Source organism: Desmodus rotundus, chromosome 1 (assembly GCF_022682495.2).
Source record: "Desmodus rotundus isolate HL8 chromosome 1, HLdesRot8A.1, whole genome shotgun sequence".
NCBI lineage: Eukaryota > Metazoa > Chordata > Mammalia > Chiroptera > Phyllostomidae > Desmodus > Desmodus rotundus.
In genome coordinates this window covers 42,953,150-42,978,005 of record NC_071387.1, presented here as the reverse complement: position 1 = coordinate 42,978,005, position 24,856 = coordinate 42,953,150, and the positions used below count along the sequence as shown (strand labels likewise).

The 24,856-nt window shown below is 44.3% G+C and overlaps 1 protein-coding gene and 1 long non-coding RNA gene across 4 annotated transcripts in view; one reads left to right on the top strand and one right to left on the bottom strand.

Moving 5' to 3' along the window:
• PCSK5 (proprotein convertase subtilisin/kexin type 5) overlaps positions 1-24,856 on the top strand; it is a 421,805-nt gene that overhangs the window by 386,510 nt on the left and 10,439 nt on the right. For all 3 annotated transcript variants that reach the window (XM_053923627.2, XM_045191544.2, XM_045191524.2), the window contains 6 exons: positions 1,248-1,443; positions 6,380-6,597; positions 7,551-7,787; positions 10,532-10,762; positions 14,337-14,514; positions 18,070-18,287. In XM_053923627.2, coding sequence (XP_053779602.1) covers positions 1,248-1,443; positions 6,380-6,597; positions 7,551-7,787; positions 10,532-10,762; positions 14,337-14,514; positions 18,070-18,287 — 1,278 coding nt within the window. The remainder of the gene's footprint in view (positions 1-1,247; positions 1,444-6,379; positions 6,598-7,550; positions 7,788-10,531; positions 10,763-14,336; positions 14,515-18,069; positions 18,288-24,856) is intronic.
• Positions 10,753-24,856, bottom strand: part of LOC123479263 (uncharacterized) — a 32,910-nt gene continuing 18,806 nt past the window's right edge. Inside the window, exons 10-11 of the long non-coding RNA XR_008426798.1 lie at positions 20,201-21,165; positions 10,753-11,680 (exon numbers count right to left, since the gene is read on the bottom strand). This is a non-coding gene — a long non-coding RNA (uncharacterized lncRNA). The remainder of the gene's footprint in view (positions 11,681-20,200; positions 21,166-24,856) is intronic.

The window sequence follows — 24,856 nt, the reverse complement described above, 5'->3', positions numbered from 1 at the left end:
AAACTGGCTTCCACAGGACCAAACGAAAAAAAAAGAAATGTTTCTCATCCAAAAGCGTGATGAAGTTAGCAATTGCTTTGGCTACAGAATCTGTTAGGGTGTCTGGGTACCTGACATTCCGAGAGGCTCCCCTGCCCTTTTAGAGTGCGTTAGCCGAAACAGGAGAACTTCAAGTAGAGGATCGAGGTCAGGAAAAATAGTCTACCATCCTTTCTTTCTTCATTTCTGGTACTGAATTTAGAGGAGCAAGAACACAAGAGCAGTATATAACATCTTAAATTAACTGCTTTGCCAGTCTATAAAGATAATACTTCAGAAATAACAACTTCCCTGAATTAGGTAGGTATTTTATCAACATGGTGCATTAACATTCAGAATTAAGAAGGGTGCACTCCCACTGAGGTGACCCTCCCATGGGCGTGTGCAATGGTTAACAGAGAGACAGGACGATAAAACAGCAGAATTTAAAGTGACAGCTGGGCCGTGGTTCTACTCCTGCCAAACAGAGCAGTTTACACACGAAAATTGAAGGAACTGTCCTGGAATTTTGGAGTTGACAGTGATTTTTAAATGGCTTTCTTTAATAATGGTGCTAATTTTTTTTTAATTAAAAAAAAAAAGATGGACCGCCCTGGCCAGGTAGCTCAGTTGGTTAGAGTGTTGTCCTCATACGCCAAGTTTTCAAGTTCAATCCCGGTCAGGGCTACATACAGGAATCAAACAATGAATACAGAAATAAGTGGAACAACACATCTGTGTTTCTCTGCCCCTCTTTCCTCCCTCTCTCTCTCAAATTAATCAATCAGTAATAAATAAATAAATATAAATAAATTGAGGGACCACCTGTTGGGTGGAAGAGTTGCTATTTTGTTAGGCCCTAATAAGACAGGCTTTGGGAAGCTGAATAGACCCCACCAAGTTGTGCGTGTATAAACTCTCCCACCAGGAAGACAGGTGAAGGTGTTAACAGACTGATCGACTAGGTCAAGGGAAGCCCCCAAGTGACTGACAAAGGTATCAGTAGGAAAGTAAAAGAAACAGGGCAAAGGCCTCCTGTTGTCGATTTCCTGTCTAGAGATTGAACTCATCCTGCCAGACTTGGCATCATCACTACCTATGTCATTAGCCGTGAAATACTTGGGTTTCTGGAGCAGTTTCTGCTAGTGCCAGTTCTCTGCATGGACGTGTGTGCTATTAGAGCAGACACGTGATGACCGCCTGCTCTGCCTTCTTTCTTGGGTTTCTAGGCACATATCTGTTGGCTCAGGCCTGCGTCCCCACCTGTCCCCAAGGCACGTGGCCCTCAGCGAGCAGTGGCAGCTGTGAGAACTGTACAGAGGACTGTGCCTCTTGCTCTGAAGCTGATCTCTGCGAACAGTGCCGGACTCAGGTGGAACGCCCTCTCTTCCTCCACCAAGGCAGGTGCCACTCCAACTGCCCTACGTAAGTTTCCTTTCCCTTCTCCCCTTGCTGGTGTTCATTCTCCTGCAGTAATTTGGGTACAATTTCTTCGTATTTGCCAAAGAGCTCTTCTCCCCCGTTACAGCGCCTGCACAGATGTCGGTTCTTGACTGCCAAACATCACCGCTGGCCACAGCAGCCAACACTTAACGCCAGATGCACACTTCTCTCTTGTGATGATTAAATGTGTGTATTTTTACTTCTGTAAAATTGGTTTTTTACACATTCTCTTTATCATCAAGTAGTTGTCGTTTTTCCATCACAAAAGTAAGGCTGTGGAACACACGAACCTCTTCTGTTTAAAGTAGGTGAAGTGTGAATCAAAGATGATAAAGAAAAGACCTAGTTAATTATTTATGGATTCCTCATGGCTTCGTAAGTCCCCTGGTTTATAATTCCTTTCCTTTCTATCGACTTCCAGGATTTCCCTAAAAGGGAAGAGGGAACAGCAAATGAGAAAGTACATAAGGAAACAGAAGCAACGAAAATGCCAAGCAGAATGACTGAGACAAAACAGGGTTTATTATCTCGCATAACAGCATGTTCAGAAATCCCGTATTGGTTATTTCAGTGGCCAGCACCTTATTGAAAACTCACAATCTTTCCATTTTGTCCTTGTGTCTTCCTTAGCCTGTCCTCCCCCGAGCCACGTTGTCTGCCCCATCTCCACACATCACCACCCCTCGCTGCAACTACCAGACACAGAAAAGGACTTGTTGCTCCTAGTTTGTCTTTTTTCAAGAGGAAAAAAACTTCCTCAGACCTCTCTTCACATCTCACTAGCCAGGATGTATTACTTACACCTTACCTCACTGGCAGGAAGAACAGAAATAAAAAGATCGGTTTGGGCTGAACAAGATTCATCCCCAAAAAACCCAAGTAAAGTCAGAACACTGATGGCCAGAGAGATGAGAAATGAGTTTGGGGAAGCAGCCGACAGAATCTATTTTAAGGAATTAGAGATTTCATTTGCCTACTGATTGAAAGAACTTGATGATGAAAACAGCACCTATTTCCTAATGACCAGTTTGTATCCATTACTGAGACAGACCCTGTAGGGTTCAAATACAAGTCAGGATACTTACCCCCAAGAAGCTTCCAATCTAAGGTAGAAGCCAATCGTAGTCAAGTCAATAGTACAGATACATAGCTAGCACCCACTAGGTATGTAAGAATCGATTTCGGAAGCTACATTACGATCAGATGGAGGAAGTCTGAGCCTGCAAAAGGCCTACAATCCAGTAGGGGAAGTTTGCATCAATTACCGTCGTACTTCTCACCGCCTAAATACAGAAAAGGCTAAGACATTCCAAGGGGAAAAGACACCATTCAAAAGCAGCTGCTCGTCGAGTGTCTGTGATGTCTAAACCCTGCGCAAAGCACCTCAAGGGTGGGACCCAGTGGCCCTCACATGAACCTTCTAACCCACATACTATTATTCCCCCTCCTCCACCTCACAGATGAGGGGAGGGGTAAGCATGGCTAATATCACACAGCTAATACGCAACATGGTGGGGATTCCAGCCCAAACCTCCACAGCCCACATTCCACCACTGCACAATGCCACGTTCTCATCCAGCTGGGGTTCCTTTCTCTTCAATAATGGCTTTATGGAGATAAATTCATATACCACCCAATTCACCAAACAATGCATGCAATTCAATGGTGTTTAGCATATCTACACAGTTGTGTGATCATCACCAAATTGATTTTAAGATATGTCCATCATCCCCAAAAAGAAAACTCTCTACCCTTTTAGCAGGTGCTCCCAATTTCCCCCAGCCCTAGCAATCACTGATTTACTTTCTGTCTCTATAGATTTGCCTATTCTTCAACATTTCCTACAAATAGAATGCTTCAAAATGTGATCTTCTGTGACTGGTCTTTTCTACAGCATAGTGTTTTCAAGTTGTTACTGTTTCTGAGCAATTGCCCCCTTTGGGTGCAATCCATCCTAAAGCAGCAATACGATGTATAACGGGGACACAAGCTGCAATGAAAGAGCATTCAGGTTTTCAGAATTATTTATAAGCCAGTACTAATGGCCGTGGCTTTTTCAAATATAGCATATATTCATGAAAGAAAAAAGTTTAAGCAGTAACATACATCACGATGGCGATTGTTTAAAAAACACTGCAAAACCTAAGGTGTACTCATATTCACCAAATGTGAACAGGTGTGAAGCGCTGGTACAAGAAAAGCAGTCTTCCTTTAAGCGCTGCCACTGTCTCAGGTGCCTCGAACATAGGCGGAGCTCCAGAACCACACAGCTTTCCCATTACGTGTATTTATCTGAGCCAAAAGACTTCAACATAAACTACTTTGAATGTAGCAACTTAATACAGGTGGCTTTCTAAAAAGAAACATCTGTCTTCTTAACTAAAAATAACAGTGAAATACAGCATTTACAAATAAATTTTGTGAAGGCAGGGAGAAGACAGGGAACAAATTACTGGGCAGGTCTGTGTGGGGAAGGCTGCTTTTAGCAAAGTGGCTCCCTGAAAGACACCTTCTCACCCTGGCATCTGCCTGCCTCCTGACAAGCTCCTGAGATTTGTGTATTTTTGAGTTGGCAGTAATCTTCAATAAGGTTTTTTTTCTTTTTTGCTTGAATCCATTCCTGTGTTTTCAGCACATCACCCAACTTCCACTGACACCCTTATGAGAAAAATCTGAAGAAGGTTTCTTTGTGTTGTGTCTTTTCAAATTCTGGAATGCTCATCAGTGTCCAGAAACTATTCTTGAAAGGCTTTGGTCAGGCCTAGCAGTAAAAATTCCCCAGAGGTCAGGTGATGGGTATCATATGGCCCCAAGTCCCCAACCTCTAAACACAGGCTGGTCCTTCTAGCTAGGCCAATCCTCACCCTAAATCTAGAGGGTGTGGCCAGCCCCACCCCGACTAATTTTGTTAGCACCAGCTATCAGGCGTGGCCGGGCTGGAGGGGCCAACAATGAATGGCACGGACATTCTTACCACTTGGGAAATTCCAAGAGTTTAGACTAGGGTGACAGGCCAGCTCTGTCTTTGGACGAGGCCAAGTTCTTCACTAAACACATAGAAACAAGGAGTCCACCACAGTCTCCTTCAGGTCGAAGATGTGTATGTTTGAGAATGCACTAAATTCCCTTAATCTCAAATTTCTCTAATTCAATCGAACTCTTGGTGAGCATATAATACACTCCTATCCACTGTCTTGGCAAACTCCTTTTTAAGAGGTTGACGTGGCTGACCAAAGTAGCAGTGTCTTTGTTCTTCTGACGTTCTCCATCACGGTCCAAGATGTGTACGGAAGCCACGTCTTAGCTTTCATCTGACATATTTAGTTTCCCCTCTTTGACCTAAAGTGCTTTTCTCCCATCTTTCTTTCTTGAAACCACATTAGAAATGTGACTTTTCTTCACCCCTGTCATATTCTTCCTGACACATTCAAGATATTTTTGTTTACTAAACAAATACAAGAAATTAGTGAATGAAAGAATGATTGAATGGATGTGAATGAGTGAATTAATTAACTAAAGCAACAAGTAAAGATGCTTTATAGGCCCTTTATTGGCTTTAGGGTTCAAAGAGGACTCCAGTAGCCTGAATTATTTGCTGCAATTCTTAGCTCCTCCCTGTACCTATGCCCCCTGCTGTAACTTTGCAGCAACCTCCATGAGAGGCAGAATGGACTCCTTGACCCTTAACTTTTGGCTGGGTTATTTAACTTGCTTTAGCCAATGGGATCTTAGCAGAAGAGAAGCTGAAGCTTAAAATATATTTGCCTTGTTGAACTTGCCCTCGTTTACTTCTGCTAAGGCTAAGAGAAGAACATGACTCACAAGTCCGCTGTGCCAGGGAGGATCAAGGGAAGTGAAGAAGACCTGCACCCAGTGTGCAGCTTGGAGTCAAGTTTCCTTCCCCCAAAGTGCATGCCTGGGTTCTTCCTATACAGTCACATATGCCTCTTTGAGCGCAAGCTCAGCCTACAAGTATATGAGTGGCAATGAGTTTGGGCTGTTTTGTTACACAGCACTATTAGGGTGATAGCTGACTAATAAATAGAAGGATAATTATAGAAAACAATTGGAAAAGGTACTTAGAACCTCAGGAGACCATAGTCTTTAAACTGGTTTATGATTTTACCACTTCTGCAAGTTCCAGCTCTTCCCTTCAGCTTTCCCTTCAAAGAAACATTGTAACATTGTCTATACTTCTCTTATCTCCCAAATGTAGTTGAGAGGGTTGGAGTATTTTCATATTTACTGCGTTCACACAGCAGTGAGTGATTTCTATGGTGTGGTAGTTAAATCACTCAGAGGTACAATGTGGGCAGACATCAAATTCCACCTGGAAGAAGTCAATCACTCAACATATACTCCAATAGCAGTGTATGCTCCAAATATTTGATGCTGTGTGCAAATGTTACATGTTTTTGAAAAGGCATCAGAGGTTGGCTCAGAACATCCAAAAGCAAAAAAATAAAATAAAATAAAATAAAATAAAATAGTGCTTCCAATTTTACAGGGCATTAAATCTTTTGAGCCTTTTGAAAGTAATTTTTTGAATTTGTTAAATTGTATTTTTATTTTAAAATGCATTAATTGAATAAAAAGTATTTTCTACTCTAACATAGAAAAAAAGAAAACAAATAAAAATTAGGAGATAAAAATAGAGAAATCAGAAGATGACTAAGGTTGACACAAATTAACCAAAGTTGTTTTCAAACAAACCAAATTCACAAGGATGATATCTATCCCTTTTATTTTATTTTCCCAGACTTGATTTTTGACAATACTTCCTCAGGAAATCTGATAGATTCATTTTGTTCAACAAGAGCAGTACTCCTTCGTTTTCAGTCCTGAGTTCTCTGCCACCAGGTGTGAATCATTTTCTCACTTAGAAGGCTTCCCCAGTTGCTCCCTCTTCTCCCCACAGGGGCTTCTATGCAGAAGATGGCATGTGCAAACCCTGTAGCTCTCCTTGCAAAACATGTGAAGAAAATGCCACCAACTGCCACTCCTGTGAAGGAGGCCTCGTCCTGGACCAAGGAACATGCCAGGAAACTTGCTCTGAGAGGCACGTGGCAGTGGAAGGGGTGTGCAAGCGTTGCCCAGAGATGTGCCAGGAATGCATCCATGAGAAAACATGCAAAGGTACCTGGGAGCATCCCAGGGGGAAGCGAGGCTCTACCAAGCCACCCCAGCTGGGAGCCAACTATCTGAGGGCAGGGTGTCCAAGCAGAACTGGGGGAACAAGTCTCCCTACCTTAAGTGAAGTTTATCTACCTCTGTGCATGCCACTGAGGAAGGTGAGGGTGAGGTAAAGCCTTTCCATTGTGGATCCTGCAAGTTAAGACAGATGAGAGCACCTTTTGTGTGATCTCTTCCACACGCATGTACTGAGCACTTAGGGTGTGCCAAGCACTGTCCCAGGTGAATCCAGCGACTGTGCTGTACAGTATTGTTAACTCTAAGAACAATACTCTGGCTAAGACCTTTTTCTCTGAAATTATCTCCCAAGAAAGGCTAATTTCCTCTTCAGAGTAAGACAGACTCATGTAATTAGCTCTATCCTATCCAAAGAATTCTCTTGGCATACACTGAAGTGTTTTTTCAAAATAAGAGAACAAACACAACCCCACAGAGCAGTCTTCATACTGATTAACCATGTGTATGTCACTGGTCTACCCTATCAGTAAATGAAAAATTAACTAATCCAAGAGCTCCTCACCTGCTTTTTGTATTAAACAAAGCCTGCGGTGCTCAATACAGCTTGAAAAATCTGTTAAGCTTTCGAGGTTTTTGAGACAATACCTCCAGCATCTCAGCCATCGCTGCTCTCACAGCACCACAGTCTTTTGTACCTCTGAGGGGCAGATCATTTCAGGATGTCAACCCCGCATCACCTACATGGGCCGCCATATGTGATCTTCAATCCAAGGGCAGGGCTTCGGGGGCATGGATATGCCCTGCCTGGGTGGAGATGGGGCAAGTGCATACACAGGTCAAATGAGCCAAAATGGTGGGGGGTGGGCTAGCCACCGTGGAAGGAATGAATTCCTTTCTCTTGTCGCTGAGGGGATAACTGCTGTTTCCCCTGTCCCCAGAGTGCGTGTCTGAATCCTTCCTATATGAGGACACGTGCCATCAGTCCTGTCCCCCCCACTTCTACACGGACGCACGCCAGTGTCTGCCCTGCCACGAAGACTGTCTGGAGTGCAATGGCCCCTCAGCTGATGACTGTGAAATCTGTGCTCAGCCATCCTTCGTTTTCTATGATGGGCAGTGTTTGGACGAGTGTCCGGCAGGAACTTACTATGAAAAAGAGACTAAGGATTGCAAAGGTAAAGACTTCCAGGGTACATGACCAAGCGCCAAATCCCAGGGAGCCTAATGGGATTATGGGTTTCCATCAAGATGAATTTGGATCTGGGGTTTGCACAGTTCCAGCCCCAGAACTGTTGTCCTGCCCCTTCCCTTCCTATTTTGAATCTGCTCTAATTTATTTTTTCTTTAAATGAGTCATTCATTAGTTTTGATCATGTAACTTTTATTGACAATGAATCATGTTGACTCTCGTCACAACAGTGGCTCACATGAAGATTTACAGGAGATGATGAGTCCTAAAAAGTGACCCAAAACATTTTTCTTAAAACTTTAAGCTATCAAAAGTTTATAGCAGCATAAGGAAGGCTGGGCCAGAGAGGCCCCCCCTTCCTTCGGCATCGGCCCAACTCCTCCTGCCATGGGTCCCCTGGCCCATCTCCCACTCGGCACTTCAATTCCTACGCATTCAAGAAAGAAGCTGCTATTATTTATGCCTTCTTATGTTTTAATTGGGCATAAATTCTTTGCCTCTTACTAGTTTTCAGAGGAAAGGATTTTGAATAAATTGCCCATTACTAGAGGAATTCTCCAGCAAGTGAGAGAGGCATTCTGGGGAAAGGAACTCTCCCCCCAGTTTTATTAAGATGTAATTGACATATTGTGTAAGTTTAAGGTGTACAATGTGAGGATTTGATACATGTATGTATTGGGAAACGATGACTTTTTTTTGGTACGAACATTTAAAATCGATTCCCTTAGAAACTTTCCAGGGTACAGAACGGTGTTGTTAACCTTGCTCACGGGCTGGCTCCCACAAGGCAGACAGCAGTGACTTAGCCCCCAGTGCTGCCTCCAGGCAAACACCAGAGGCAGGCCCGTAAACACAGTGAGAGCTGGAGGGTAAACGCACACAGCAGGAAAACCTTGGGCCACTCACGTCCAAGAAGGCAACCAGAGAAATGCTTTTCATGGGCCATAAAGATCTATCTCACTACTGAAGGCTTTCTGCTCTGGCCTTACGATCAGGATATACCTGTTGTGTGCTTATGTACACTCTAGTGTCGACATCCCACCAAGAACCTGGACTTGAAGATGGGCAGCTGTGCCCCTGTGGCAGAGGGGAGTGCGCACGGGAGGCAGACTGTTGGCCTGAGGCATCAGCTCCCCCGAGAAGTGTAGAAACCCCACCAAAGGTCTGCAGTGCCCTCTTGCCTGTAACTAGGGCAGGAACTGGAGGTCAACTTCTGGACTTTCTCTGGTGTTCTTTGCCATATAGACCTTTACAGGTCTCAGAGTACTTACTGTACTTCATTTACCTGATTTTACTTTCTCATTGAGAAAGACCTCTGGTTCTCATTCCTGTTTGCCCACTGGTATCAACCGCAGAGCTTTTTAAAAATACAGATGCCTGGGTTCACTCAGTCAGCTCCACTGTAGGAAACTGACTGGGGGTCTCTCCCTGCATTACCACTGTACCTTCCACCAGTCCACTGGGAGGCTGAGGGAAGCTGGCACTAGAAGAAACAGGTGACCACCTGAATTTACAGAGAGAAGAAACAAAGGACCTGACTTAAAAGTTAAGATTTGGGTAGGTATAGAGAAGCATTTGGAACCAAGCAAGATCCCCTCTAAGAAACACAAGGACTTGGGATCTATTCTGATCACCCCAAATTATCCCCTATGAGATGGCATAGACACCTCTAAGATTCCTACACCTTTTCCAAGGCACTGGGGCAGAAACAGCAAGTGTTCTTTTTAAGGTCCTGGGTTCAATTCCTTTTCCAGCCAAGTGACTTAGCACCTCCAGTCTCAATTTCCTGAGACAGATAAAAAGAGATGATGATAATCACAACACTACTGTGTGTCTATTCAAACAGTGAGTGCTTGTTGGGGCCTACTATACACCGTGTGCTCTGCGGGCCTGGGGAACAGCAGGGAACAACACAGAGAGAGTCCCGTCCTCTCGGAGCTTACACACTTTTGGGGAAGGTAGACTCTAAACAAGATAAATAAAAAGAAAAAATAAGGCAGGGAAGGGGGACAGAGAGTTGGGGAGAATGGAGTTGCAATTAGAGAGAAGGTGGCCTGGAAGGTGCCACTGATAAATGGAAGGAGTAAACCACGCATATAGTTGAGAGATGAGGATTCTAGGCAGAGAAAACAGCAATGGCTAAAACCCCGAGGGGGGAAAAAAGTTTTTATTTGTCTAACAAATATTTACTGAGTGCCTGTTATGTGCCAGGCCCTCTCCTAGGCATTGTGCATTCATAAATAAATGTTAAAGAGGCCTTTTTTGTCAACAGGCAATTATAATACATATCAATGCTAATGATAAGCTCAAGGTATTCTGGGAGGTCACTGCAGGACCACAGAATAGGAATTATTACAATACATTGGTGAAAGGGCCACAAAGCAGTGTGTGACCATTCTGCCACTGAAGAGCTTATTATTATTTGTTGCAGTTTATAGTGAGTAATTATAGTGAGTCTTACTAATATTTTGAGGTGATTGTTGCAGAAAGGGGCTCTGTAATTATGACAAAGAATACAAAATAGCCCTTTTTTACCCATTTTGCAATAAGGATGCTTGACCCAGAGCCCAAGAGCTGTACCCAACTCATGGCTCCACACTGCTAGCAGAAAGCTCTAGAAATCTCTGGAAGAAACAAGGAAGGCATGTGACTACACTTTCCCGGAGAACTGATTCTCTAGTAGGGCGTTCTGGCCCACTCTCACTCTCTGCTGCTCCCGCCCACCCACAGATTGCCCCAGGTCCTGCCAGACCTGCTCATCGGCGGGGGCCTGTACCACCTGTCTGGAAGGCCAGAGGCTGAACAGCCACGGGATCTGCGTGCCTCACAAGGAATGTCCCCTCTCTGAGTACTGGGATGCGGAGGTGCTGGGATGCAAGCCCTGCCACACCAAGTGCTTCCGCTGCACGGGGCCCTCCGAGGACCAGTGTCACACCTGCCCGAGGCACAGCCTCCTTCTCAGTGAGTCACCTTCCTCTGAGGTGTGCTTTGTCTACCCTTCCATCTGGGAAACTGCCTTTCATGATGCTTGGCGCCCAGTAGATATGTGTGCCTTTCTTTTTAACTTTTTACTTTGTGTCTAAAATAGTTTCAAACCTACAGAAAAGATGGAGAGTAAGGATAGTTCAAGACCACCACACATACGCCCTTTACCCACCTCATCCTTTGCTAATCTCTTACCCCGCTTGCTTCACCATTTTCTTGTGCTCGTTTCCTCTCTCTCTGCATGATTAGGATACATCTTTCACAATACACTTTTCTGAACCATCCGAGGATGTGTTACATACATCACGGCCGCACCCCCCCAGATACTTCAGTATGAATTTATTTCCTAGGAACAGGGATGCTTTCTTACATAACCACAGCAACTAGCTGTCAACTCTACTAATTTAACATTTATACAACACTTTAATATACCACCCAAATTATAACTGTGTCAATTCCCCTTTAGGCGCCATGTCCTTTTAGCCTCCTTTAACCCGACACGTTCCCACAGAGGAGCACTGCATAGACGATGCTGAGTCCTTCTGAAGGCACAGGACGTTCACACGACTCTCTCTGGTGATGTTAACTCTGGTCCCCTGTTCGGGGTACTGTCCAACTTCTCCACTTCATAGTTATTGTCTTCTCTTGTAATTAAAGAAGCAGTCTGAAAGAGACAGTTTGTGAGCATGTAGATGTTCAGCTCCTCACCAAAATTTCTCCTTGTCCTGGCTACTTGGTTGGAGTATCATCCCATGACTGAAAGGTTGTGGGTTCGATTCCTGGTCAGAGCACATGCCTGGGATGAAGGTTCAATCCTTGGTCTGGGCATGTACAGGAGGCAACCAATCGATGTTTCTCTCTCACACTGATGTTTCTCTCTCCCATCCTCTCTCTCTAAAAGCAATGAAAAAAAGTCCTCAGGTGAGAATAAAATAAATCTTTCCCCTTGATTTAGCATCTGTTGATTAATAAATCTTGAACAAAGTATGTCACAGTCTGGGGTTGGCCACCTCCAGCAGGTCACCTATGAAGGTTATTGCTAATATGAGGCAATGTCCTCAGGTTTCCAAGGATACCATGATTAGGCTTAAAACAGGTATGGAAGAAAGAAAATGAAACAAAACTTGACTCAATGGAAAGAAGGAGCAGTGGAGGGGTGTAAAAAAGAGAGACAAATATGCTAAAGACCTGGAAAACGTGAGAATTCATCTCCCCAACCCGGGAGAGCAGACCTGAGAAGCAAGACACTCCAAGTAAAAATATGTGACAATGTTTCCTCTTCTTGTTGAGATGTCATCAGCCAGGGCACCATTCCCCAGCTAAGACACAGGGACAGCTATCCTCATACCACTCCTGATCACCTCCCAACAGAAAACACTCCAAGACATCAGTCTTCTCTATCCATCCATCTTAGCTTCACTTACACAAATCCCAGTGAACGTTCTTCCAGAAGTTACCGCTTCATAAGAGCACTCCACACCCTGGCTGGTGTGGCTCAGTGGACTGAGCGCCGGCCTGCAAACCAAGAAGTCGCTGGTCTGATTCTCTGTCAGGGCACATGCCTGGGTTGCGGGCCACATTCCTCTTTGGGTCCATGTGAGAGGCAACTAACTGATGTTTCTGTTATACATCGATGTTTCTTTCCCTCCCTTCCCCTCTCTCTGAAAATAAATAAATAAAATCATTTTTTTAAAAAACATGCCAGATCTTTGTATCATCCCAACCACCGAGATCTTGTCTTCTAATTATCCTCAACTTAGAGTGCTACCAGTGGTGACCCTGGGTGCCCTCACGCAGACAAGAAGGCTTCTTGTCAGTACAAGGTGGTCTTCTCTTAAGCTAGGGATACAAATCAGGCTAGAACTGACACTTCAGTGCTCAGGTGTAACACAGAACACACTGCATAACCCTGCACACAGTCCCCCACGGGCTGGGTACAGGACGTGCTCAGGCCTGGTCTTCTCATAGTTTCCCGCCCCATCCCTCAGCACCGCCCTTTCAAGGGTCAGGCTAGGTATGAACTGGATGATTCCTCCAAAGGTTGTGGTAGACTAAACAACCCAAAACAAGACTCACCCCCTAAAAATGTATGCATCCTAATCCCCAGACCCTGGGAATATGTTACCTAACATGGCAAAAATGATTTTGCAGATGTGATTGCACTAATAGTCTTGATTTGGGAGGATTATCTTGGATTATCACAAGGGTCCGTATAAGAGGGGGCAGCATTGTCAAAGTTAGTATTTCGAGGCTATGTGATGTCAGAGCAGAAGAGCAGAGAGAAAGAGAGAGAGAAGATGCTCTCTTATGACTATGAAGATGGAGGAAGGAGCCACGAGCCAAGGAGTACAGGTGGTCTCTAGAAGCTGAAAAGGGAGAAGAAACAGATTCTCCCCCAGAGCCTCTACAAGGAGCATAGCCCTCGGGACCCATTTTAGAAATCCGACCTCCAGAACTATAAGATAATACAGTTGTACTGTTTTGAGCCATTAAGTTTGTGGTAAGATGTTACAACAGCAATAGAAAACTAACACAGAGGTGTTTCATCTTTAAGGGAATAAGGACTCCCCCTAGTTAACCGGATACATCAGCTGGACAATGAACCATTGTCAACACCCATATTTTAACAAAACAGCCACCAAACAAACATTGAGTGGGGACCTGGCCCTGTGCTAGATGCTGGAAAAGAATGACATGACCCTGCCTTCAAGCAGCTCAGAGAGTCTCCCAATACAGAGGTTGAGTCCACTGCAGCTCTAATGTGATTTAGCTTTTCCACTAGTGTCTGTGCTTACTGCTGACTGGAGTTATGGAGACAACTGGCTTATAGTCTGGTCTAGACTTGACCAGTGGCTAACACTAAAAATGCAGGACAGCCTGCCTTCCGTTCAGTGAGGTTAAGCTGAAGCTGGAAGAAGATGCCTCTAGAGCTGCGTGCTAAACTGTAAAGCCAGAAAATTTCCATTTTTTGCTTTCTAACTGAGTCACCATCAAGTTCCACCCTAAAAGGTTGCTAAAGAAGAAGAAAAGATAAGAATCAGTGACTCCATTTGGGTTGGTGGAGTTGGGTTGGTCAGGAGCGGTGTGGGGCTGAACAGCTCAACTCCAATTCACTCTCTGTACAGAACAGAAGATTTAAGGTTGTTTTTCTTTTAAAGCTTTATTTATTTACTTTTAGACAGAGGGGAAGGGAGGGAGAAAGAGAGGGAGAGAAACATTAATGTGTGGTTGCCTCTCACACCCTCCCCCCATCCACTGGGCACCATTCTTTATCCATTCTCCAGCTCAATGTGACAGACTGGTTTCTGGCCTGCCCAACACGGCCAATCCACTCTGACTTCTGTTTTCTCTCACCTTCTAATAGCCTTCTGGTTGATTCTATTTCTGGGATATTCATCTTACTGCCCTAGGATATCCACCAGCCCACAGGGACACTGTCTCATCTCTCCTGCATGCCCCCCCCCATGGCAGAGAGTCGGGAGCAGATAGAGGAGGTTTGGGAGACTTGTGTCATACTTGGTACCAAGACAGACTGTTCCTCCCTTGGCAGACACGACTTGTGTGCAGGACTGCCCCGAGGGCTACCATGCTGATGAGGACAGCCACCAGTGTGCCCCCTGCCACAGCTCTTGCAGGACATGTGAAGGGAGACACAGCATGCAGTGCCTCTCCTGCCGACCAGGCTGGTTCCAGCTGGGAAAGGAGTGCCTGCCCCAGTGCAGGGAAGGGTAAGTTGCTCAACACACTTTCCCCTCATTAATCCCATGACCACTCCAGATCTCACTATTAGCAAATCCATTCCACGGAGGAGGAAGCTAATCTCAGAACACTTATGTAGCCAGACTGAAGTCTCACTGCCAGGAAGGGACAAAGATGAGAGTCCAACCCACGCCGAACAGTCTCTAAAGGATTTCTGCCAATTCAGAGTAACGGAAAAAGGAAACGGGAGAGGCCAGCAACTCGATGAGAGAACACAAAGGGTCAGATTGTTAAATCAGGCTCACGGGCCAAACTTCACTAAAAATTACAAGGTTACAAGCCATCACAAGAAGTGAAGCATTCCTCCCTTAGAGAAGTCCAAGACCATGAACATAGGTTCTTTCTCTTCTGCATTCGGATTTGTTCAGATCACATTCACTAGGTGGGGTCTAAGCAATGTGTGTGGAGCACTGCTTTCACGAAAGGGATAATGTCAGTTAAATATTTCCAGGTAACTCCCCACTAATTCTCTCACCTGCCATGCCCCCCTTAAACCCACAAATTAAGGTCTAGTTACCACAGGCAACCTAAACACACAGGTGTATTCTTCTAAAAGCATTTCACAAATAAGAACTCTCTATTATTTTTCTGCTAGGAAGAACTATCAGCATATTTATCATTAAGTCTGCTGACAAGCATATCTGGAAGGCGGTTTGACTGGGTCATCCCTTTTTTACCCCTAGGCATCCCCAGTGGAAAGAAAGATTGATTACAGGCCTTTTGCTAACTCTTCCTTCCCAATATGTAACCTAGAGCACTGAGAGTTTCCAGACACAAACTGAAAAGCTGTAACCTTAAACTTTCCACACATGCTTTTGCCCAAATTGGCACATCTCTTTAGTTCTATAGCAATCACTGCTTGTATGACTGATTCATTTTAGTACTGTGCACTGCCTTGCGTTTTGATTTACCCCATTCACTTGCTCATTCATTGAACACTCTCTCAATGAAGAGCACCTTGTATGTATAAGATGAGTAAGTAATCTTCCTCAAATCAGGTCATTCAATACTCTTATGCACAAGAAAGAGAGTATAATCCTGTGATCTAAATAGAGTGCAGACAATGGAATTAAGAAGACAATTTTTCCATGCTTTGCGGAGTCGCCCATTGGGAGGACAGGCATGGATTGCCATAAATCTTTTTAATGGAGAATAAATAGGGTGTTAATAAGGTATAAGTGGAGATTATTTGACTGAAATTGCTCCTCTGGTAAAATCAACGGTCACATGCACTGCATAAACTTCACATGTTAAATCTCTTCGCCTTGGAAAGGCATGTATGTAATTCTCTGCTCCCAGTCCCAACACACAATTATTTCAGTGTCTGACCTCAGAGCAGGATCTTAAAGGCCCCAGTTACTGTTTGTGCTGATGCACAAGATGCACAGGCTCAAGAGATGTCACAGTCACCTTATGCAAAAGAGTCATCAAAGTAAGCAGTGACACTGTACTCTTCTTTTAATCTGATCCGGCAAACTCTCCCTGTTCCTTCTTTCAGCGTTACCCTTTTTTTTTTTTTCATTGAATTTATTGGAGGTGACTCTGGTTAACAAAATTACACAGCGTTCAGGTTCCCAATTCTACAACACATCATCAGTACAATGTATAGTGTGTTCAGCACCCCAAGTTAAGTCTTTGTGCATCATAGCATTACCCTTTGATAATTTTTAAAACATGCTTGGTATTGATAAGCTTTTTTCCCCAAAGGGTCCTATTGATTCTTTTCATCTTCATAACATTAGTAAAGAACATCTGTACGCTGCTTTACAGTTTACACAGTATTTCCACTCACTATGTATCTTTACTTTATGATTTGATCCTACAACTATCCTGTGAAATTGATATTATTCTCTCCACAGATGAGGAAAGCAAAGCTCAGAGAGGTTAAACCACTTAGTCAAAGTCACACAGCAACTTATACACGGTGAAGTTAAAACTAAAAATGAGATCTTCCAACTTCAATCCTGTGTATTCCCTCCGTTGTTATGGCTTTTCACTCTACCCTGTTGCTTTATCTCTTGAATCTTATATGATCTTTATCGACTCTTCAGTTCATGGTTGGTGCTTTCTTTTGTTCTCTCATCATCTTGTCTCTCAAATACCTCAGAATTTCAGTGCGTGACTCATTGTACTTGTTCTTCAGTAATTGTTCTCCACCTAACTGCAGAAGGGGGAACGAGGCTTCATTTACCACAAGCTGGGCCACTGAGGCACAAGTGTACTCACTCAGATCAGTGACGGGGGCTGGGTAGAGCCAGGCTCGGCATTACATAGCCATGGCATAGTTTTCGACAAGTTAGTACAACTAAAATAAACCTTAAAAAAAAAATAAAAAGACTACTGGACCCAATAGTTTCGTGTCAGAGAAACCAAGGGTTGAACACTTGGGTTTCTAGGGTAACTTCAGTGTGCAGAGATGCCAAGATGGCCCTCCAGAATTCATCTTGGACAATGATTCCTTTTCTCTCTTCCATCTCATGTGAATTTTTTAATTTACCTTCCAATAATGCACTGCTTTGCTACAGTAGCACCTAACAGATAAGTTCAAATCATATTTCCCACTTTACTAGCAGTCTCACCTTAAGCAAACTGTCTAAATTCTCTGAGCCTCAGGTTTTACAAATATAAAATACAAATGCCATAAGGTTTGCTGTGAGGATTAACCATAAAATTCATAATTATCGCTAATATACATTAATTACTCATAACGTGTTGGGCACAGTTCTAACAAGTTTCTCAGTAATAACTTGTTTAACTTTAGGTACTCACATTACCCTGTATTACAGATCTGAGACACAGAGAAGTTGTGTGACTTGTCCAATGTCACCCAGCTCATTCGTGGTATGGCTGGGCTTTGACTCCATGTAGCCTTGTTTCAAAGGGCAAGCTCCTAATTGCCACACTCTAGTGTTTCATTTTTAGGTTCAGTAAGATGAAATATTAAGTTTATGAAGTTCCTAGTGTACTATTAGGTATATAGTAGAAACTTAGTGAACAGTGATTACTATTATAGTTAGCCTACAAAAATCTTTTCAATAGAAGTTACATCTGTTATTATGAAAACATCAACATCACTTATGTCACCTGCTGTTTCCAGATGGCTTTTAAACTGAGAAATTAGAAGAACCACTCAGAGGTACATTTAAAACATCTTCCATTCTCTGATTCCATTCGACACAGCTTACAGCTTGAATTTTTCAAGTGGAGAAGCATAGGAGTGTGTAGAAGGCACAGGCAGTTAATGATTATTGTGACGCTACTACATGTGATAAGAACAAGGCCCTTCCATGTGTCTAACTTAATCCTCATAACTGGCAGGGGGAGACTGTAATGCCTAATTTACAGATAGGAAAACTGAGAATCATTAGATCTATTAGTATAGTTAGTAATAAATCTAATGAGTAAAGAATCTAAATTCATCCAGCTTATAAATGGACACTGTGTGAATAACCATGGTTTTTCCACCACACCCAACTTAGGAGCAAAGCTCAGAATTCAGTCTTTGCTTCCCTCCTTGGTTGCAGATACTACGCAGAAAACTCCACTGGCCAGTGTGAGAGGTGCAACAAGAGCTGCAAGGCCTGCCGGGGCCCGCGGCCCACTGACTGCCTGACTTGCGATACGTTTTTCTTTCTGCTCCACTCCAAGGGAGAGTGTCTACGCACCTGCCCAGAGCACTACTATGCAGATCAAAGGACAAAGACCTGTGAGAGATGCCATCCGACCTGCCATGAATGCGAAGGTGAGGGTGTACCTATCGTTTTGCGTGTGTGAATGGAAAGGTACAAAGTTTTCCTTCCTGCTTAGCCCCTCTCTTTTTTTCCACGACCTTTAGTGGTTCCCCTTGCTTGCCAACCTCATAACCAGTCCTCTCCCGCATCAGCACCCTCTGTATTCTCTCCGAGTCTGCAGCTGCCCTCTGACCTGGGCTACACTGCTGCCACACGGCTGCCTCTTCAGTCTCCCATCCTTCAAGACCCAGACACAGGTGTTGTCTCTTCCGGGAAGTGTTTTACACCTAGTCTGTCCTCTCTACCTGTTGAGCATGGAATCTGTGCCTAGCAACATTTATTACATTTCCATCATTTCAACAGTTACTTAAGATAGCTGCCTCAAACTCTCCCAAGCTCCACTGCTAGTTTCCAGATACCTACTTATCTGCCCCTTAAAGTCAACATGTCCCAGAACAAACACAGCCTGGGTTTCCTCCGACATTCACTCTTTCTGATAATGGGTCCACTCGCCAACCACCTGCCCAGGTTCGAAACCTTGAAGTTATCTACCCCTTGACTCCTGTCCAGCCCACTTACCCTTCAACCATGGTAAACTTCAAGGTCTGTTAACTGCCTCTCCTAAACATTCGCTACCTAAGCATCTCTACTCAGATATCCTTCCGCACTCTCACTATCCTCATTCTCCTTTCTCATCACCTCTAGCCAACTTTCTGAAATAGCCAGCATGACCCCCGGCTCTGGTCTTGAGCTCTTCCCCTAGGTCATCCTGTACAATAGTGCCAGAGTGATCTTTCTGAAGTCCCTATCTGCTCATTTTTTCTCCATAGCTTGACATATAAATGTGATTGATCATGATAAATTCAGGAAAGAAATACCTCTGTAGATGAAAAAGGGGCCACATCCTAAACCTGACAAGCTCAGGGGAGGCCTGCATGGAGGGCCCTACAAACTCAGAGACTGAAAGAAACCACATAGGATGGTCTGAACATAAGAATTCCTAACTAAAAAAGAACCATAACTGGTAGTCATGTCCTAGCCCTGCATTCTTTGACAAAGGTCAGTCTTTACTTTAAGTGAGCCTGTCTATTGACTTTTGCACCAAAGATAACATAACTTTGAAATGTCAGAGTAATCTTCTTTTCCAGATTTCTCAAGCCACCAACTCCCTGCTCCACAGCATGGGACCACACATCCTCTCACTGTTACCTTATTCCACAAATATCACCTCATGTGCTGCAAATGTGGATTATTAACTCTCCTCTACCCACTGATGTAAACGGAGTATGTGTTTCTCTATTTTTTCTTTTTATCCAATCCCAGAGATTTCCCCACTTTGCTGTCTCCTACCCCCTTATCACCACTGGATTTCATGTAACTCTCCTTACATCTCCTCCTTTGGTTCTAATGTATAAAATAAGCTGCAAAACTGCCATTCACCAGAGCATTTTCTCAGTCCATCGAGATTTTGCTGCCTGCCAATTGTCACTTTGTCTCAAATAAACTCATAAAAATTCTCTACAGGTTTGGAAGTTTCTTAGGTCACTACCTCCTACAATATTCCAATTGTCAAAACTTTTGGGGTTAATATTGATAGCTGGTAGGGTACATTCCTGTTATCCTTTTCAAAACTATGTTAGCTATTTCTAGCCCTTTTTCTGTATAAATTTTATAATCAATGTTTCCTCTAGAAAGCCCACCCTAACAACCTCCACTGTGTGTTCCTTCAGTACTCTGCGTTCATTCATCTGTTTATTAAGTCAACAAATATTTAGCCACGACTATGGCCCAGACAACGTTCACACGACTGTGAACAAGACAGTCAAGGTCCCTGCAGCCCAGACAGCATATTTAGTAATGGTTTACTTATTCTATGTCCCTCATTGTAGACTGAGGTCATCGAAGGTACAAATTGGTGTCTTACCTTTGTAGCTCTAGCACGGAGCACTGTCACCGGGGCAGGCGGAGGCAGCGGGTCACATCAGGGGCGCCTCAGCAGACGGTGGCAGCACCAACCACGCAGGGAGGTCATTCGTACCTGCTGGGATCCGGGATCCTGTGCGGACAGCCACAGGCTCCAACCCGTGCAGCAGTGGCCTGGGATTCAGGCAGAGCCCCGAGCCGGCCCAACACCCCAGCTATGGCAGCGGCGACCCTAGTCCACGACTCTTCTCAGATGGTCCAGTTGTGTCCTCTGTATGGCCTCCACCTCAAGCCCAACACAAAGATGACTATCCGCGTGGCCCTTCCGCAGCTGAAGCAGCGGGGAAGTCCACGTTCAACTGGGAGGTGATGGAAAGGCTGACGGGCAAGGAGTTCTCCGCCCTCCGGATTTCCAAGAGCACCATGGCCTTCACCTGCTTCGAGGGTGGGGTGGAGAACGAGAGTCTGGTCAAATCGCCTGCCTCGACGGCAAAATATTCTCCAGGTGTGCGCCACCAAGCTCAAAATCGATGTCCGCACCAGCCAGGACTGGGGCTCCTTCTCCCACGGCGCCGCTGGGAAAGGGGCCGTCACGATTTCCCCGGAGGGACTGTCCTCAAACAGTTCGCCCCGTAGGAACGAGGCTCAGAAAAGTGCGACAAGAAGGTTCCGGCCACGGTGTTTGCCACGAGCAGGGAAGCTCGGAGCTGGGGCTGAACCCCCACCACCAGAGGCCAGGCCGGAAGTCCCGCACGTTCTGTTTCGTGGGACCCTGGGCCTTCCAGGGCTGCGTCCCGGTCCGCGCGTGCGCGGGCTCCGCGCCGGCCCAGAGCGCCTGCGCAGGGGAGCGCTGGACTGCGCGCGGCGTGGCCCGCCCGCAGCTTCGAGGCTTCTGTTGCTGCCCCCAAACCCGCGACTGGTGCCTTAACCAGGAAGCAGCAACCCGGGAGGCAGAAAGTTCGGCAGCTGCAACAGCAAAGAGAACAGTAAACGCCGAGGTGAAGAGGCGGGGGAGACAGAACCAGAAGAATTGGAGAAAGAAAAAGAGAGGAGGAGTTTCACAAGAGGGAACAAAACCCGAGGGACCGTGAACTCCGTCGACGCCCTGAGAGAGGGCCCCGGAAGCTACAGAGGAGCAGGAAAAGCTACAAAAAAAGATCAGACTGGAAAAGGGAAAGGTCCTGCTGGCTCAGGGGAACCTGCAGTCCCTCGGGCTGCCTGGGAGCGGCGGGGCGCTGCCTCGGCCTGCGCTGGGCTCGGATCCGGCGTTTCTCTGAAAAACGCGGCCAGTCACAGGCCCTACTTCCCTCTGCTGATTGCAACGGTAACCTCAAGAAATGTCTTCAAACTGAGAAGGGAGGAAAAAACTGGAGAGAGTGACCCTCGGTGATATAAACATTGAATTACTCCTAGCTCTGGCTGGTGTGGCTCAGTGGATTGAATGCCAGCCTGCGAACCAAAGGGTCGCCCCTTTGGTTGCCGGTCAGTGGGGCACACGCCTGGGTTGCGGGCCAGGGCCCCAGCTGGGGTGGAGGGAGAGGCAACCAGTCGGTGTGTCTCTCACACATCGATGCTTATCTCCCTCTCTTTCTCCCTCCTTTCCCTTCTCTCTAAAAATAAAACCTTTTTTAAAAAATTACTCTTAGCTAGAAAGTGCCTAGACTAGGGGACAATCTACACTACCCTGGGAATGAGCGCGTGCTATTCAGACCAGTCCTAGCATTTCATTTACGTATCTCAGGCATGGTGTTTCAACACTATCCAATAGAAGTCTAATGCAAGCCATACATGTAATTTTTTAAATGTTTAGTAGTCATATTTAAAAAAAAATAGACAAAATTGATTCATATATTTTCTTTAACATCAAAATAGTATCGTTTGAACATGTAAACAACATAAAATTGAGGTATTTTACATTGGCTTTTTCCAAGTATTTGAAATCTGGTGTTTATTTCACATGTGCAGCACAACTCAAGTTGGGCAAGGCACATTTAAAGTGCTCAATAGCCACAGGTGACTATTGGCTAATGTTTTGGATAGCGCATCTCTAATTTAGAACAATGGTTCCAGGTGACATTTTCGGATGAAATCGTGGCCTGAATGCTCTTATGTAAATTGATCAAGGAAGAGCTGCTCTGGTTGGAGCACAGGAGGCATCTCAGAGTCCCATCTCAAGCCCGGCATGTGCCTCTCCCCACCACTTCCAGACAACTCCGAGAAAACACTGCAGTGATTCACACTCTTCACTCACTTGCAATTAACTCCAACTTTTGAAATCATTTCCTTTCCAAACGAACTGCATTAAGTAATTATTAATGGGGGGGGGCGGAGTTCCATTCCAGAGCCACATATAGTTACTGCTCAAAACTTGTAATCAGAATAAAATGACAAATGAGAGATTACATTGAATTGGGGGTGCAGTGGTGGTGGACGGTTGGCACTGGCATATCATGGTAAATATTGGCCTTCTGTTAGGTTTTTTGAAAAGTTGAAGGTATTCCTGGTACCACCATTACCGAATGTGTGGGGCTTTTTTCCAACTAGGATTGCCAGATGAAATACTGTATATTCATTTGCTAAATCTGAAAACCGTAACCCAACCCCTAGTGCAGAGCAGTAGGCTAGTGGGGAGAAGAGGAGAAAAATTGGTTTCTAATCATAATCAGTCAACCATCATTAAGGTCATTCAAACAAAACACCAGCTTTTTTAAGAATTTTGTGGGGATTAGAGAAATTATTAGTGATGTTGTACATATGGTGTTTTTAAAAAGTATAAATTTCTTTAATTGGGTTTCAGATTTCCTGGGTAGATTAAGGATGATGGTTTTCTAGTCCCAAAAGTTCATCAATACATCCAGACTATACTACTCAATACTAAAGAGATACAAACTATCCAGCCATAAAGCATGCGGAGGAAACTGGAATGCTTCCTACTAAGTGAAAGAAGCCAGTCTGAAAAGGCTACATACCATATGATTCCAACTACATGACATTCTGGAAAAGCCAAAACTATGGGGACAGTAAAAAGATTAGTGGTTGCCAGGGACAGGGGATGAAGAGGATGAACAAGCTGAGCACAGATTTTTAAGGCAGTGAAAACACTGTGTGATACTGTAACAATGGATACATGTCACTATACATTTGTCCAAATTCATAGAATGTACACCACCAATAGTGACCCCTAATGTAAACTATGGATTTTGAGTGTACAAAATTTGGGGACAGGTTTTCTCTTGCACTATATGCTGATTGAAAAAAGTACCAATTCCTTTCTTCTTAAAACATTATCATGAAAGATAAAAGGAAAATTTCGCAACCTACATAAGTAGTCTGTCAACTAGATTGTATTTTACTCACACTTGACTCCCTAATAATATCTGGATATTAAAAAAAGTATAAAAGCACTAAGCTGCAGGGGAGGGGGACCAGGGGGACAGTATACCAAGGCTTCATATGTATGTATGTTTGTATGCAACTGGTTCTTCCATAATTAGCTCATTTCTTGCCTTTACACATTTAACTTTTTATCTATCCTCCTTACAAAATTGTTTGAAATAAAAATCCAGGCCGAGAAGCCAAACCCTCCTAAATCTCCTGAGCTTCCTCTCTGTGTGTGAATAATGCCATGAACAGCCCCCAGGAGGTTGCTCAATCAATTCATTGGTGAATTCATCCTATGGGGGTCAGTCCAAGGGAGAGCAGATGGTGAGCTGCTCTGAATTTTAAGGAAATACTAGAGCTGTCTTTATAGGCCCCAAGGCTCCTGCAGATCCTTAGAAGCAATGATAAATGTAGGATGTTAAACTTGAAAACAATGGAAAACATTCTGGAAACTTACAAACTGCCTTTTGCAAAAGACTCTGGGTGCCCTGCGTACGGAGGCTTTGCAGTAAATCAATGCAGGAGATGTAATTGGAGTTACTGATTTGTTACCCAAGGTGACAGGTAGTACCCTCCGGGATCGCCCAGGATCTAGGCCTCAGCCAAAATGCTGCTGGTCTTCTGAAAAATATAACCAACCTTAAGGCACACATTTTGTAACCTAACATTCTTTCTTTAATTTTTAATTTTTCCTACCTTTAATTTCTCTTCATGAAGAAAACAAGAATCAAAACAAACCTCACACTCTGTCTTCTAAAATTGGAGTAAGACATGTAAGCTATATTTTAGAAAAATGTAGGGCAGGAAGGAAGGAAGTAGGGGAAGATTAATTCTTTCATCAGAGACTATAATTATGTTCTGGACATGTAGGAAATTCTGTATGAAGCTAAAAGTAAAATAAAAATGGAATGGCTTTGAATTTATATCACTACAGGCAGCCCCAAGCAAAGCAGCGGTTGAGTAATAAAGGTTTATTCTCTAAGATGTTGTTTATAGCTCAAAACTCATTTTCCATGGAAACATTATGAATGATTGAGCTCGCAGATTAGACATGAAATGTTAACTCCATAGCGAATTTGCAGGACAGGATTCACAGTTCCAGTTGAGTTTAACTAACCACTCTTTACAATAATATGCTTCTGATTGGAAGACCTATGCAAGTTCCAAGTCACAGTACCAGGCACATTCCATGTGCTGTGTGTCTCTATGCTTGCTTTAAAGTTCTCAGCAACAATGTCAGGGCCTTCCTAAGAGAATGAACTAGAACTCAGGACTC